Source organism: Cotesia glomerata, linkage group LG5 (assembly GCF_020080835.1).
Source record: "Cotesia glomerata isolate CgM1 linkage group LG5, MPM_Cglom_v2.3, whole genome shotgun sequence".
NCBI lineage: Eukaryota > Metazoa > Arthropoda > Insecta > Hymenoptera > Braconidae > Cotesia > Cotesia glomerata.
Genome location: NC_058162.1, coordinates 13410618 through 13428034, shown reverse-complemented (window position 1 = coordinate 13428034; position 17417 = coordinate 13410618). Strand labels below are relative to the sequence as shown.

General features: G+C 40.1%; 1 protein-coding gene and 1 pseudogene across 1 annotated transcript; both read left to right on the top strand.

The window, feature by feature from the left end:
• Nucleotides 1-840: 840 nt before the first annotated feature.
• On the top strand, nucleotides 841-14279 carry LOC123266015 (annotated as a pseudogene).
• On the top strand, nucleotides 13556-17417 carry LOC123265253 (the record flags this gene model as incomplete). Its single annotated transcript, XM_044728933.1, is given in 3 exon segments — nucleotides 13556-13644; nucleotides 14220-14451; nucleotides 15899-17417. Coding segments are annotated over 2 exon segments (1689 nt in total), but the record flags the coding sequence as incomplete, so codon positions are not given.

Here is a 17417-nt window from a genome sequence, read left to right as displayed (position 1 = left end):
TTATTATTAATAACAGCATAAAAAATATTTGATAAAATGAAAAAAAAATTGAATCCGACGAGGATTCGACCACAAAGTTTGTCGTCGCAAGCTGACGCTTACGCCACAGAGCCATTTGACCGCTTAACGGGTAAATGTTAAAACTTATATAAAAACTGCGTTTGGGAACTTCCAGTAACCACACGTATTAGCAATAATTATTATTATTATTTTTATTATTTAATAATAATTAACTATTTGCTATAAAAACGTAAAAAATTAATTAAAATTTTTTTTATTAAAAAAATTTTTTTTCTCAATTTCTTTTAATTAAAAATAATTTATTTTTCATTTATTAAAAAAAAATTAAACCTATATGTTGTAAACAAAAAAGCATTATTTATTTATTTTAATAAAAATTACAGCATTATTTTTCCCGCTGTATGTTTCGGCTGAAATCGGATTCTGAGAAATTCACACGAACAGAGAGCTACTGTTGTGTGAGTTACTCCTCTGTGTCTTGTGGCAGGGGCTTCATTCCCCTCGATTTGTCGACGTGTCTCGGATTCTCTCGGCTCCGCTCGGCTTTCCGACTCACAGACACACATCGCTTACTTGTGTACGGGCGCGCGCGACGCCTAGAGAAGGGGTAAAAAAATCGTGCGATCTGGCCACACTGATTATGGAGGATAAAGGTATCGCTATCCTTTATAATTTTCATAACAATATACTAAATCTGTGATACAGTTAAATTAATTGTCTACTTTGAAATTAACCTCCAAATAAGTAATTAAATCACTTCAAATCAGCTAATAACGTAAAATTAGTCAACTATTATTGAATTGTAATAATTTCATTTATTTATATATAGTAAATTGACTTTGAAATAAAAGAGATGACCTGTATGAGGAAACAACAACAAAGCCATTAAATAAATTGTTGGAGCACTAATATATTTACAATGCATTATTTTAGGTGATAACTGTGATACTACTTTACTTTATTTATTGCTATACATTAAAATTAAAGAAGATTTAAGAAATTTGAAGAAAATTAAAGTAAAGAAAGCCTCGTGTGTTTTTAGAGATTATATTTATACAGCTAAATAACAGCTATTATTTATATTTATACACTTTCATCATATCGTCGCTCACAGTCATCGAATTATTGGTTATATACCTGAGAGGCTGTTTGTACAATAAACTATTTACGGATTAACAATAAGCAATAAATAAGTGAAAAATGGTGTTAGCCGACCTAGGACGTAAAATTACGTCCGCATTACGGTCGCTCAGCAATGCAACTGTCATCAATGAAGAGGTAATATATACACATGACATTGTTGTAAACAGTTGGAACTTACATCAATTATTTTATTTAGTTTTTTATTTATTCCATCATGACCATCAATTTGCTAAAACCTAAAAATTAACACCTTCCATTATATTCACTCACTTTTAATCTCCGACTAATTAATCTGTTTATAAATCATTTTTTTGACAGGTATTAAATTCTATGCTGAAGGAGATATGCGCAGCACTATCGGAAGCTGATGTAAACATTCGTCTGGTGAAAAAACTCCGTGAAAATGTGGGATCAGTCAGTGACTTTGATGATGTGGTGGGTGGGCTTAATAAATGCCGGATGATCCAGAGCGCAGTATTCAAAGAACTCGTCAAAGTACTTTATATTTCTTTTTATTTATTGTTTTAGTTTTATTTGTCAAGGTATCAAAATTATTCTTACTTTTAGTTGATCGATCCAGGCGTGAAAGCTTACCAGCTAGTGAAAGGTCGTCCAAATATGATTATGTTCGTTGGATTACAAGGTGCTGGTAAAACAACGAAGTGTACTAAATGAGCTTATCATTATTTGAAGAAAAATTGGAAGGCTTGCTTGGTTTGCGCTGACACTTTTCGTGCTGGTGCTTATGATCAAATAAAACAAAATGCTATTAAAGCTAGAATACCATTTTATGGGAGGTAAAAAATATTTATTAATTATTAAACTTAAATTAGCAAACTTTTGATAATTTTTAAAACGTCATTTTTGATAAAAATTTTTTTTATTTCTACATGTATTTTTTTACTCAATTTTTTTCATAATTATATAATTGTTATAAAAATGAAAAAAATTGTGAAATGTCTGTTGATTTTAGTATTATTAATTTTTTTAAATATAAAATATTTGTTTAAAAAATTGTCTAAGAATTAGCATTAAATAATTATTGAGTTGACAATCTATATTAAGAGAATAAGAAAAATTTTGTATCCAGGATAGTTATATGATAAAATCGTTTTTTTTTTATTGAAATTTAGTGTCATTGCAAAGATCTTGACTTAAATTTGTGCCTTTTCAAGGTTTCATTCCATTCTCACCGATAGTGAATTTATTATGATAAGTATTTAGGCTGCATTCGCAAATACTCTAGATACATAATTAAGAAATGACCTTGTACCTTGTGAATTATTGACATTTTTAAAAATATAAGCTCACCCCGACATTACACTCATCGAGACCTTTCATTTGAGTACCTACATCAATTTTTCATACATTTATACATATATATGTTGTATGAAAAATATATAAAAATGCATGTGGGTACTCAAATGAAAGCTCTTGATGAGTGTAACATCGGGATGAGCTTATATCTTTAAAAACGTCAATATTTAAGAAATTACAGTACAATTTAACACAAGTCATTATTTAATAAAGCAAAATTTCATTTATTTATAGTTCACAAGTCACGGCAGTCACATAGTGACTGCAAGGTTGCTAGTTATTTATTAATAAACTAAAAATTTTTCCAGCTACATAGAATCAGATCCAGTAGTAATAAAACAAGATGGTGTTGAAATGTTTGAAAAAGAAGGCTATGAAATAATAATCGTTGATACCAGTGGTAGGCTGTAACGTTACATTTTATGTAGTGTTACAGTAGTAGTATATTTGTGTTATATCGTGAGTTTTATTGTGTGAGTACGGTAATTTCGGAATATTGGGAACTATCGTGAGAGTGTGCTTGTGAGATAGTTGTCTCGAGGATATCGAGCTGCACTGCGGAAAAGTGACCGATGTAACGTGTCTCCCGGTCAGTTACCGATGACTGAACTTAGGTTCAGCCTCTTGGAGCGAGGTGATTATCGCGGAGGAGCGACTGAAATGTCGTCGCCCCGAAGTACGGGAGTTTGGAAGGCTCATGCGGTAGCTTGCGGTTGACAGGCCTCGATTGCTGGATGCTCGAGGGTAGTCGCGAGTACTGTCAAGGCTCCCAGGGGAGCGGAATCGCTGGTAGGTCTGGGACACTAGTTGTGTGAGTGGGAATGAGTGTGGAGTTTGTATGTCTGGGAGTAGCGTGAAAGTGAGTTGAGCGCATGTAGCTAATGGTATGAATGTAGTAGGGGTACGGTGAGAGGCAGTCTGGCTGGAGTAGTGAAAGAGTAAGGTTTGGTTTTGTGTGGAAGTCCAGCTTGGGACCAGATTAAAGAAGGGTCTGGCTTTGGGTCCTCGTGGAGGACGGACGTGCCGTCGCTGCTAGGCAGCGTTAGTGATATACCGTGAAGGGAGTCAGTTACGAGCTCTCGTAGAGTGAGCATCGTGTTGGGAGTCGAGTTGGTCTCTCGTATCGTAGCTGGCGTGCCTCACGCTTGCTATTTTCGTAGACAATGGCCTGAGCTATAGTCTTTGTTTCGTGTTCGTTTGGGACTGCTTCCGCGATATATTTTAATATCGATTTATTTTATTTTATCGGTTAATAAAGTTGGGTGTTAGTTCGAAGTACCGATTATGGTACTAGGTATCGTTTAGTCCCGTTTTTGTAAAGAAATTGCTTCCTCTGAGAGACCGAATCACGACCCTCTCTCCATAACCTGCATAACTGAGCGACACCGAGGTATTCCGTTACCGTCGAGGCTGCTCTTGGTCTTCTGGGAACATAAAAATTAAGTTATCGTATCCCGGTTGCCGATACCGGTGAAACAAAAGTCGGCTGGCGCCTGTCGGGGTTCCTGGGGATCGAGAGATGTCTGAGATGGACGAAGTGTAACGTAGTGAATTATGAGTTACCGTGAAAATTTACCGCGGGAGAAAATCTACGTTACAAATTGGCGCCCAACGTGGGGCCACGTTGATCAGAGGGAGGTAAGTGAGTTTGAGTATTTTGTGTATGTTGTGTGTGAGTATTTGAGTATTTTGTGTATGTTGTGTGTGAGTATGTGTAAGGTTCGCGGGTTTGGTGGCCGATCGTCTGGTGAGGTTGTCAGGAGGGTGTGGCAGGCCTCAGTTGTGGGATGGACGAGGAAGCTGGCTCTCGAGAAAAGCCGCCAAATTGCGTTAGAGTAACGTCTGTGTATGAATTTTATTTGTTTGTATGTGTGTGTGCATTTGGTATGTGAAGAAAATTCGAGAAGGTTTGGAAAGAATGTAAAAGAACAATAGATGTGTAAAAGATTAGTATATATTATCGATGACATCAGTTTGCAGGTATTTACTGCTGGTATTTGCCTGCAAAAATTTTTGAGTTTTTCCCGTTAAGAATTTTTCCGAGAAGTTGAGACTGACGTCATCACGAAAGAATGTTATTGTTCGCTGTTCCGACTAGACTTCGAGCGTTCTCGAAAAGTACCGGAAAACGGCGGGAGAGTCCGCCATGTTTGGTCACGGGGCCTGAGGACCCGCGCTGGTTGGCTATTCCTTCCTACCGACTACCGTACGAGCCGCGTGGGGAGCGCTGAGCTCGTCACTTATTGCTACGAAGCCAAGCTGAGTAGACGTGCTTTCGGTATTCATTTAAAGTTTTCTTGTCGCATTATTTGTTAATTTCGGTAGTAAGTACCGAGTTCAAAGTTAATTTGAAGGTGTTTTTGTTTCCCGAGCGGAATTTCCTACGAGTAGAAATTGATAGTGCTTTTCGATTGTGTCTCCCGAGGCCTACGTAAAGAGTCCACCATCTCGAGTAAGCAAAGTTAGGAATCAGGGTGGGTAGAACTGTTTTTTTGTATTTTTCCTTTCATATTTTTTTTTTATTATTATTTAATTCTTTTTTTTATTTTTTTTTTTTTTATTTCTTTTGTTTAATTATTCGATAGAAAATTTAATCTAAAATCTTTCTAGTTTCTTTCTATTATCCCTGAATAACTTCCTGAAAACCTTGCCCAGTGTGTGTGCAGTGATAGTTAATTATTAAAAATCCATTATTTGTCCCGCGAGAGAAATTTCTCTTTGTTATATCGAAAAGAATTACCGAAAACAAAGAGAGTTCCGAAATCGGACCTCTTTGTCTCGCTCACGAAAAATAGTCACATGAGTGCTAGGCCTTTGTGTCTAGTCGCGAGCGACAGTCGCAAGCGAGCGAGCGACAGCCGCAAGCGAGCGCCGAGCGCCAAGCAGGTAAGCGAGCGACAGCCGCTGCAGTCTACCGAACAGTCTCGCTACCGTGTACACTACAGTGTACGGGCTGGACCGATTCTCGGAATTCCCGAACACTAAATAAATACGTTAGTGTAGAATATATCGTCAAGACTATTGTCTTCCTTTTATTGATTTTTTTTTTTTCTGAAGTTATTTTCGGAATTTCTTTCTCTCTCGTACACACTCTGAATAGTGTTGTTATCAATTTATCGTAAACGAACTCAAGTAGTTTGCTTAGCGAATTCCGAAACTCTTATTGAGTGTGCTGGAATTTATTTATTACTGTTTTTTTATTATTAAAAATTTTTTTTTTGTGATACTATATTAATTTCACTTTTTCTTTGTGAAATCAATTATCGCGATGGCTAATCCAGCCGATAGACCGAATATTGAAATCCACGAAGCCAGTGGAACCTCTCGTTCGGAGAATCAGAGTAGAGACCCGTCCCTCGGCGGAAGCCAAGAAAGCGTTCTCTCGCATGAGTCCCAGCGGGATGTCGAAGTGGTTGAGGAACTACCAGTGAATCAACCCCCAGCAAATCGTCTTCCGGGGAATCAACCCCCTATCGCGGCTAATGTTCCGAGGGTCCAACCCCTGTTGAATCCAGCTCCTATCGAAGTCGATGTTCGGCAAGCGCGACCCCCGGCGGCTGATCGGAGGCCGCGCCAGGAACTACCTCCCCGGCAGAGAGACGAAAGACCTCGGCGAGAACGGGAAGGACCTCCCCGGGACGAGTATGAATTTCCGCGACAAAGGAGACAAGGACAACGTCGTCCCGTCTATCCTAATCGACGTGATTACCAGCTAGATACCGATGACGATATCGATGAACCTCAGGAACGTCCATTACCGGCTACGGCTGTTCTTTCAGCCATGAAACGATGGAATTTGTCCTTCGGAGGGACAAAATCTGAGGACGTGGAGAATTTTATTACCCGTATCGAAGAGGGTAGACAACTATTACCGATTCGCGATGAGGATCTTCTTCGGGCATTACAGTTTGCTTTGAGTGGTGCCGCTCTCATCTGGTACCGATCTCATTCAATATACTTTACGTCTTGGGCAACAGCTCGAGTAGCTTTCCGTGGTCGTTTCGCCGACCCTGATTACCAGATCGCCCTTCGGGCAGAAATCTCGAATCGCACCCAGGATGAAAATGAACCTGTGGGTGATTATATCGCGTGTATGTGGGGACCCTTCTCTCGTACCAATCCTCCTTGGAGCGAATGGGAGCGAGTCACCTATGTACACAGGAATTTACTTCCAGCATACCGTCTCGTCATTCCCTTGACGGAAGATCTAACTTTGGATGCTCTCGAAGTTATGGCAGGGCGACAAGAACAAATCTTGCGTAGTGTTACGCATCACAAGTCTCCGCCTCTGCCTGAGGACTCAATGTGTCCAAGTTTCGCGTACACGGGGCCTCGACGGGCCAAACCCCGACGACTGGCTTTACATCAGGTCCAAATGGATGAGGCTGACGATGAGGAGCCTCCAATAGATATTTTGGATGCCATAGTTCCCGGACGTCGTTTCCAACCGCGGAGGACTGACGCAAACCCGCGAGCTCCCGTAAGTGCTCCAGCAGCTGCTGCTAAGCCAGTACAGACAGGCGACTCTGCGGCCGCCCTTCCCGAACCACTTCAGGGGCTAACAAGCCCAACACCAGCTCCACGACCTACTGTCACACCTCGAGCTGGATCTGGAGCAACCTCAGGGCCACCGATGCTCTGTTGGAACTGTGATGGGACAGGCCATCAACACCGTATGTGTACCGCCCCTCGGAGGATTTTCTGTTATCGTTGTGGTACCCCAGGGGTCACCCGAGTACAATGTCCACGTTGTAATCCGGGAAACTCCCGTCAGTGAGCGTTGATCCGGCTCCAGCGTTCACGCCTACCGCATTGCCGAGGAGAAAGATCCCGACTCAGCTACTAACCTCTGTGTCGGTAGCTGAGACTATTCAAGGCCTTAGGAGTTTGGACTCTGAGCCAACTGCCTTTTATATCGACATCGAGGTCCTTGGTGTAAAAGTCCGAGCCCTCGTCGATTCTGGAGCCAGCAAGACCTTCATAGGCCCAGAATATATCTCCTTATTCTCGCAGCTTGGAGTTCCCGCGCTTCAAACAGCCCCCCGACGAGTTATCGTAGCTAACGGACTTGAAGTTAAAGTCAACACAGCCACCGATACCTGGATAGGAATCGGAGGTAAGCAAGTACGGCAGCGCTTCTATTGGATGCCGTCTTTATCTCAATCGTGCGTTCTTGGTCTCGATTTTCTGCGTGCCGCGAAAATAATTATCGACTTTGCAGCTAGCAAATGGTGGTTTCAGAGTGATCCCGCGAAGGTACAATCCTTCATTCCTGAGGCTCCATCAAGCCAATTGGTGATGTGTCACGGTCTTCAGACTATGACCGAGTCGGAATCCGACCGATTGGAACGATTTTTAGACTCGCATCTACCGGAAAGCTCCGATAAACCAGGTCTTACGACTCTGGCGGAACATCACATCGATGTCGGTGGATGTGACCCGATTAAACAACGACATTATCAGGTATCTCCCGCCATCCTCGAGATCATGTGGAAAGAGGTGGATGCCATGCTCGAGAATGATGTTATCGAACCATCTACCAGCAACTGGTCAAGTCCAGTGGTAATGGTTAAAAAGCCGAATGGCAAATATCGCTTTTGTATCGACTTTCGGAAGGTAAACGCTAAAACTAAGCGTGATGCCTATCCGATCCCGAATATGGCCGCCATTCTCAACCAATTACGGCGAGCCAACTATCTTACGACCTTGGATTTGAGCCAAGCGTACTTCCAAGTACCACTTTCTCCGGAAAGTCGGGAAATTACCGCTTTTACCGTCCCAGGGCGAGGCCTGTTTCAGTTCAAACGCATGCCGTTTGGACTCACGAATGCTCCAGCGACGTTTCAACGTCTACTGGATAGCCTGATTGGACCCGACCTCTATCCCCACGTCTTCGTCTATTTAGATGACATCATTATCGTATCAGAGACATTTGAGGAACATCTTTACTGGTTAGAAAAGGTACTTGAGCGGATTAAGGCCGCTGGTCTCACCATTAATCGAGAAAAAAGTGTCTTTTGCCGAGCCGAAGTTCGTTACCTCGGTTTTGTCGTCAACAGTGAAGGGGTTCAAATTGATCCTGAGAAGACCTCAGCTGTGATGGAATTCCCGACGCCCACCAATGTCAAGCAAATCCGAAGATTTCTTGGCATGGCTTCCTGGTATCGTCGATTTATTCCCGAGTTTGCTACCGTTGCCGAGCCGTTAACTCGGCTTACTAAGAAAACTGTTGTATGGCAGTGGGGTGAGGAACAAGAGAAGGCGTTTGAGTTATTAAAGGCTCGACTAACGTCTGCGCCAACTCTTGCTTGTCCTGATTTTTCGTTACCGTTCACGCTGCAAACAGATGCGAGTAGTGTTGGTCTGGGTGCAGTGCTCACGCAAGTTATGGATGGAGAAGAGCGAGTGATCGCCTTCGCAAGTCGTGCTCTCACTGATGCGGAGAAAAGGTACTCCACTACTGAGCAGGAATGCTTAGCAGTGCTTTGGTCCATACGTAAATTCCGTTGTTATTTAGAAGGCTACGACTTCACCGTGGTTTCCGATCACAGTAGTCTGCGCTGGCTAAATAATTTGAAAAATCCTACCGGCCGTCTTGCAAGATGGGCTCTCGAAATGATGGAGTATTCTTTCACTATCGTTCATCGACGTGGTGCTTGTCATCATGTTCCAGATGCTCTGTCACGGATCCCAGAGGGTCTCGTTGAATTAAATTTTGTTGGAGAGATCCAGGACCAATGGTATCTCCGTAAATTCCGAGATGTTGAACGAGTTCCGGACCGCTTTCCTGATTGGCGTCTCGAGGATGATAAATTATATTATTGTCGGCCGAACCACCACGTGGATCATGAGATTGGAGATCTCGATGCGTGGAAGTTGGTGGTACCAAAGGAGAGACGTGTCGAAGTCATCCGAGAAAATCACGATCCACCTCAGACGGGTCACCTAGGTGTAGAAAAAACTTTCCGTCGGGTATCCATCCGTTATTATTGGCCTAATATGTTCCGAGATATTACCGAGTTTGTACGTAAGTGTGACACTTGTCAACGAGGCAAGGTCGAGCAAGCTGCTCCCGTTGGACATATGCATCAAAGAATTATCGAATCACCATGGGTCATGATTGCAGCTGATGTTGTGTGTGCTGGTACGCCCAGTAAATCTGGACACACGGCTGCTCTCGTCATACAGGACTTGTATACTAAGTGGATTGAAATATATCCTCTTCGACGAGCTACTGGAGCAAAGATTGCCACTGCTCTCGAAGACCTAGTTATTTCTCGTTGGGGCGCTCCCAGAATATTACTTACCGATAACGGAACCGAGTTCGTGAATAAAGACTTACGAGCCCTGGCAGAGCGAGTGGGATGTAAATTGACCAATACACCACCATATCACGCCCAGGCTAATCCCGTTGAACGGGTGAATCGTGTTTTAGAAACCATGATACGTTCATTTATCCGTGCTGACCACCGAGAGTGGGACTTACATCTACACGAGTTTCGTTTCGCTTATAATACCGCGTTTCACAGCTCTATTGGAACGACTCCCGCTTTTGCTAATTTTGGTCGAGAGCCAGAGGCTGCGATCTCTCTTCGTCGAGAAGTAGAGGGAGCTATCGAAGTAGTCCCGAGACCCCACGAAGAGTGGGTAAGTCGAATGACTCGACTGAATAAATGGAGACAGTCTATCGTTCACGCTCTCGAAGCTGCCTTTCAGAGGCAAGCGCATCACTATAATTTACGCCGACGCGCAAGACGCTTTGAAGTCGGAGATCTCGTGCTGAAACGGCAACATGTTCTATCTTCAGCTGCCAAGAAGGTCACAGCTAAGCTGATGACTCCGTTCCACGGACCATTCGTGGTTTCTCGTCGAATTTCAGATACAGTTTACGAACTTGAAACCATGGAAGGAGAAAGAGTCGGACCCATATCGGTCCAAGATTTAAAACCCTATAATATTCCTGAGTAAATCCTTCCTAAATCCCGTTTATCTCTCGATTGTTATCTTTATTTACGTTACTTTACTATTAGCCAGTAAGGTTCTGTTCCGTTCAAATTAATCTAATCTGTTTAGGGATATGGCAGACGACAGCATCGAACAGCTCCAGGACGAGTTGGCCAGCGTGATGCTGAATCCCGAAGAGCCCGAGGTCATAGACCTCGAGATGGAGGAGAGCTCAGAAGGTACCGCAACCGAGCCCATGGAGGAGGACGACGAGGCGAGGCTGGACGACGTGGAAGCTCAAGAGCCCAACGGCGTCGATCTCGAACCACCACCGGAGGGAATGCTACCTCCGAGATTCGACCAAGTCGACGATAGTCCCATGTGGGACGCCATCCGCCCTCATCTAGCGGAGTTAGTGTGGCTAAACGAATACCGACCAGGCCTCTTGCAAAGCCTGGTGATTACGGCGGTAAAGATGGGTCATCAAAATGGCCAACCGTGCGCGCTGGAGAAAGCCACCACTCCAGGCCGCGCCCGATTTGCGACTCCTGGGGAGATCCAGGAATTACCGAGAATGGTCAGCGTCGGAACGCAAACTCAGTTACTACCAAATAACAAAGGGAAGCAGCGTCGGGATTCGAAGCCAAACACCTCAGCTTCGACCTCTACCGCGAGTCCACGAGTGGTGGGTGAGCAACTGCCCGCACCAACGCCACCAGCGACTCCACTATCGATGCCTACCGGACCAATACCACCCCCACCTGGTGGGAACGGGTCAAAGATTACTGTACACGGACCCCCAGAAGGTCGGAAGGAGCGACCGTCGAAGAAATGTCGCCAGGAGGAAGCCCCCAGTAGGCAATCATGCTGGAACTGCCGTCAGGAGGGACACAGGTACACTGTGTGTCCCCTGGCCGTTATCGAAAAGGGACTCCGAGAGTTCTGTCGTGGGTGTGGCCGTATGAAGAAGACAATGCGGACCTGCCCAGCCTGCAAGGGCATCTGGGAGAGCCGAGGGGCTTACAACCCCTGGCTAGGCCGTTGTGACCCCGGAAAGAGGCCCTGGAAGCGTCGCTGAGCGAAGCGAGCTTCGATATCGTTATGTGCGCTAAGCACTTTCCGTTACGTATTTTATATACGTTAAATAAAACTTCCGTAAGAGAAATACAAGTCTTCTTGTTATTTTTCACCTGTCACGTAAAGTTAAGTTCCTATTCCCGCGATGAGACAATCTTATCGGCTATCGCAAAATACCTAATTACCGAGCTACCGTCAGAGAAATCTGTAGGTCAGTTATCCCGCGCCCTTTGGGCAAAAATAAATTCTATCAGTTACATCGGGCGACCGATAGTAAAGTATTTCGCGCCTTGTGGCATATATAAAATTTTGATTGGTTGGTTTGAGTTTATTGCTTGAGAAAAGTTGTGATGAGTTACCGAATATGATCGAAGGGTTGCCAGGCGAGCCTGTCTCTAAGGAGGGGGGTGTCTGTAACGTTACATTTTATGTAGTGTTACAGTAGTAGTATATTTGTGTTATATCGTGAGTTTTATTGTGTGAGTACGGTAATTTCGGAATATTGGGAACTATCGTGAGAGTGTGCTTGTGAGATAGTTGTCTCGAGGATATCGAGCTGCACTGCGGAAAAGTGACCGATGTAACGTGTCTCCCGGTCAGTTACCGATGACTGAACTTAGGTTCAGCCTCTTGGAGCGAGGTGATTATCGCGGAGGAGCGACTGAAATGTCGTCGCCCCGAAGTACGGGAGTTTGGAAGGCTCATGCGGTAGCTTGCGGTTGACAGGCCTCGATTGCTGGATGCTCGAGGGTAGTCGCGAGTACTGTCAAGGCTCCCAGGGGAGCGGAATCGCTGGTAGGTCTGGGACACTAGTTGTGTGAGTGGGAATGAGTGTGGAGTTTGTATGTCTGGGAGTAGCGTGAAAGTGAGTTGAGCGCATGTAGCTAATGGTATGAATGTAGTAGGGGTACGGTGAGAGGCAGTCTGGCTGGAGTAGTGAAAGAGTAAGGTTTGGTTTTGTGTGGAAGTCCAGCTTGGGACCAGATTAAAGAAGGGTCTGGCTTTGGGTCCTCGTGGAGGACGGACGTGCCGTCGCTGCTAGGCAGCGTTAGTGATATACCGTGAAGGGAGTCAGTTACGAGCTCTCGTAGAGTGAGCATCGTGTTGGGAGTCGAGTTGGTCTCTCGTATCGTAGCTGGCGTGCCTCACGCTTGCTATTTTCGTAGACAATGGCCTGAGCTATAGTCTTTGTTTCGTGTTCGTTTGGGACTGCTTCCGCGATATATTTTAATATCGATTTATTTTATTTTATCGGTTAATAAAGTTGGGTGTTAGTTCGAAGTACCGATTATGGTACTAGGTATCGTTTAGTCCCGTTTTGTAAAGAAATTGCTTCCTCTGAGAGACCGAATCACGACCCTCTCTCCATAACCTGCATAACTGAGCGACACCGAGGTATTCCGTTACCGTCGAGGCTGCTCTTGGTCTTCTGGGAACATAAAAATTAAGTTATCGTATCCCGGTTGCCGATACCGGTGAAACAAAAGTCGGCTGGCGCCTGTCGGGGTTCCTGGGGATCGAGAGATGGCTGAGATGGACGAAGTGTAACGTAGTGAATTATGAGTTACCGTGAAAATTTACCGCGGGAGAAAATCTAAGTTACAAGGCATAAACAAGAAGAAACTTTATTTGAAGAAATGTTGCAAGTGTCAAATGCAGTTGTAAGTAAAAATTAATTATAATTATATTTAAAAATTAATTTAGTTTTTAATTAATGTTTGACTTTATTTTACAGAAACCACATAATATTATATTCGTGATGGACCTAACGATAGCTCAGGCTTGTCTCAAGCTAAGGCTTTTAAAGATCGCGTTAATGTTGGTTCAATTATTATCACCAAGTTGGATGGACATGCTAAGGGTGGTGGAGCTTTATCAGCGTAAGTTTATTTCATTAATTTTTATCTGATACTAATTTTTAAAATATTTAATTAATTGAAAATTGAATTAGTGTTGCAGCTACGCAGTCCTGTAATATTTATTGGTATCGGAGAGCACATAGATGACTTGGAGCCGTTTAAAACAAAAACTTTTATCAGTAAATTATTGGGAATGGGTGACATTACATTAATTACAAAAAGTTGGATAAATTTCATGTTGTGTTATCAGAAAAAATTTATAAAGATGACAAGATATAAAATCGTAAGTTAGACATAAATAATTCTAATATTGAAAAATATATTTATAAGATTTAACTAAGATAATTATTACGACTGGGTATTGTAAACCAATTATAGGATTAATAGTCTACTAATTACTTACAAAAATTCATAATAATTAGAATTCACTTACAATAAAGAAATACGTCACAAACTTATTAAAAATTAAATAACAAAAGATAATCAAAAATTGTTTTTCTTCTTTCATTTTAGTTTTCAATTTCTTTATTAAGTATACATAAAAAAATTTTCTTCCTTTTAATTTATTAAAATTCTATTCATGTTTTTTTGACAATTTTTTTCTGAAGTCTAATTATTGCAAATAGACAACATGAAGATTATTTTTCAAAAGGCAATTTGTTAATAAATTTAAAGTAGTTAACTATTCTAAAAAATAAGAAGATAAATTTATGGATGAAGAAATTTTTTTTTTCCAATAATTTTATAAAATAAATTTTTTTTTAATTTTAGAATAAAATGACAACGTAGAAGTTATTTCATTTTTAAAAATAACTTAATCGAACTTAATAATGATAATTAATTAAATTTTAATTCTAGTGGAAAAACAGTAATGTATCCCGATATAAATTGAAGAAAGATTGGGCGTCACGCTACTAACAATGGGTTTGAATGCGTACCACGAGTTTGTAAATTTGTCATTCGCTGATAAATCATCGTTGTCCAAAGTCTCAACAGACGTTTCAGCGTCTGTCAAAACTGTAGCAGCTAAATATGCTTTTGATATCATTAAACAAATTCGGGATGCTGTTACTCTCGATGTACAAACAAGGTATTGAAATCATTTATCATTTTGCACACTTCACAACGCGTAGCAGTTGAGGCTGTGTTTTTTCTCTTTACTTAAGAAAGTCAAATGCTTCTATTATATTCATATAGAATTTTATGATGACATAAGTTTATATATATACAGAAAAATATCCTAATTAACACAATTAATATTGTTAATGAACGTCCATTCTATTATTTGTAAAGAAAAAAATTATTAAAAAAAATTTTCCATGGTCCTCAGTTAGTTTGTATGAACTTCATCCATCTGTCTGTGGTCACAATAACTTACGAAAAACTCGAAGTATCGGAACTTTTTTCTTTTTAAAGCTTCAGAATTATTACACGTAGTCTCAGATTAATTAATTAATTAATTTGTTTTTTGATTTAAGACACTGAAAGAATATACTCTTGGACAAATAAAAAATGATAGAGTACATCGGACAACCTAAATCAACATTAGTTGATTTTATTTGCAGTAAAGTTATGCTTGACAGCTTGCCACTGAGTATCCTCGATGATGTACTAATTGTAATTATTGATATGTGTATCTATTCATGAGACGTATTCTTTCTAAATAAAATCACATCAAATAATTTTATGGATTAAATAGGAAAATTAAAAATTATAAATTTAAAAAAATGTATCTCTAAATTTTTTAACTTTTTGAAAATATAAATACAAATAAATTGAAAAAAAAATATTAGTTTCGTTGATTTAAATAAAATTATTAGCTTTAAAATATCCGTGTATAAAAAAAATTTTTATTTTTATTTTCAATTCGTCAAATTAATTTTGCAGTTCAGTACTTAAAAAATTATGAAAAAAAATTAATTAGATATTTGGCAAGTTCTAATTATATAAGAGATTTAATATGAAACCACGATTTCGCGTTATAGATTCATATTTTTTTATTTAAAAATTAAAAATCGCGCCAATAAATTATGAAAAACAACGATAATCAAGACGACTGTCTCTTCAATTTTTCTTTTGTTTTTGGGGTATAAAAAATGTTTTTTAAGTACAAAATTTTTTTCGCTTTTTTTTTTTAAAGAAAATCACTGACTATGATTATTTTTATAAAAACGATATTTTAAATATAACTAAAGAAAGTCACGACAGAGTTTAAAAACAAAAGACAATCGGCATCGATATACTTTGCTTGAAAACAGTCTATACATAGTATATACGTGGATAAATAAATTGTTTAAAGATTGTTGTTCATATCTGTATTTAAAGATTATTTTAAACTTTACTTAATTTGTGATGTAATAATAATAACAATAATAATAAGGTATCTATCAAACTACTTAATTATCTATCAAAATATCTTTGGTAATAATACGTTAAATTTTTATCTTGAGTAAACGATATTTTTTTATGTACATTTGTTAATAATAAATATAACATGGATCAGTATTGTTTATGAAAGTGTGTGTTTTTTTTTTAAGATATCCAGAGATGCCCAGGGAAGCAAGAGTATCTGTGAATGACGCTGTGGAAGTGGTCAAAGAATTTGTTATGTCAGGAAATTTTAAAGACAATAACTTTCCGATTAAAAGCTCAGAGATATGGATTCAGATGAGTCTCCGGTTCGATAATAAATGGAGTGCACGAGATGTATATCGAGAAGTAAGAGAAGACAGAAGACAAATTCTCACAAAAGCTCGCGAAAAAGTTGGCGTTCCTGTAATTGATACTAATTCAAGTAGCATGTTGTTTGAAGAAGATATTTCATCTGATATGGAGAGTGAAAATTTGTCTGATTCCGGTGACAGTGAATGGGAAGCTCCAGGATTGGAAACGATTTTGCTTCCTATTTCTGAAGAACTTTTCAAAATTTTACATGAGCAAGAACCTGTGTGTTACAAAAAAAGGAAGTACACAATATTAGAGCGTTTCAAATGGACAAGTATATTGGCCGATAAAATTTATTTGCTTACTTACATGCCTTGCTCTTTTGCATTTAAAAATTGTAAAATTTATCCTGATGAAGGGAGTGTTCATTATTTGACTATACGAGGGAAATGCCAAAGTAAAATATGCGGTAATCAAATTTTTTGTTTTTTGGATAAAAAGCCTTCGAATTTTCCTTGTCATCTCCGAATTAGAACGAAGGATACGTTTGCCCAGCCCCATGAAGATATACGTAGACCAACTCGTAAATTTGAACGGCTCAAAATTGGGGAGCAAGCACTTAATGAAGGAGTTGGGAACTACACAAAACGTCAAGCTGCTCTACATGCGCAAACCAATAAACGTCTACCCCCTATTCTTCCAAAACAAAACATTGTTCGACAGTGTAAAAATGAATTCATCCATTACAAACTAGGTGTAAAGCCAGAAGATGGACGCGATGTCGTGAATACGATTGAAAAAATGCGATATGATCCATCATATCCTGAATTTATTCAAGACGTTAAGAGAGATAAGTTTTATGTCATATATAGCACACGGAATCAATTAGTATCGTATAAACGTTATTGTAGATTGAATAAAATATCTCGAGTAGCTATTGATGGTACTGGTAGTATCATACAACCAATAACTTACCTTAATGGAGAAAAATCTAGTCACATATTTTTATACGCCATCGTTATTAATTTTAATAAAAAAAGTCACTCTGTTCATCAATTATTGACAGAATGTCAAAGTACACAAACATTAATCTGGTGGCTAAAATCTTGGCTTTATATGGGAGCACATAAGCCAACAGAAGCCAGCTGTGATAGCTCTAGAGCGTTGATTAACGCGCTCTCATTCGCATTTAATGATCAATCAATAAAAACATATATTGATACTTTGTATCTACGAGCTATTGGTGACACTTCTCACGTTTCTAGACCATCAATTTCTACCTTTATTCGTCTTGATGTTGCACATTTTGTACACATGATAAGTGAATGGAAATGTTTAAAAAATCAAAAAAATTCACTAGTTAAAAAATTTTATCTATACGGTGTAGCTCTC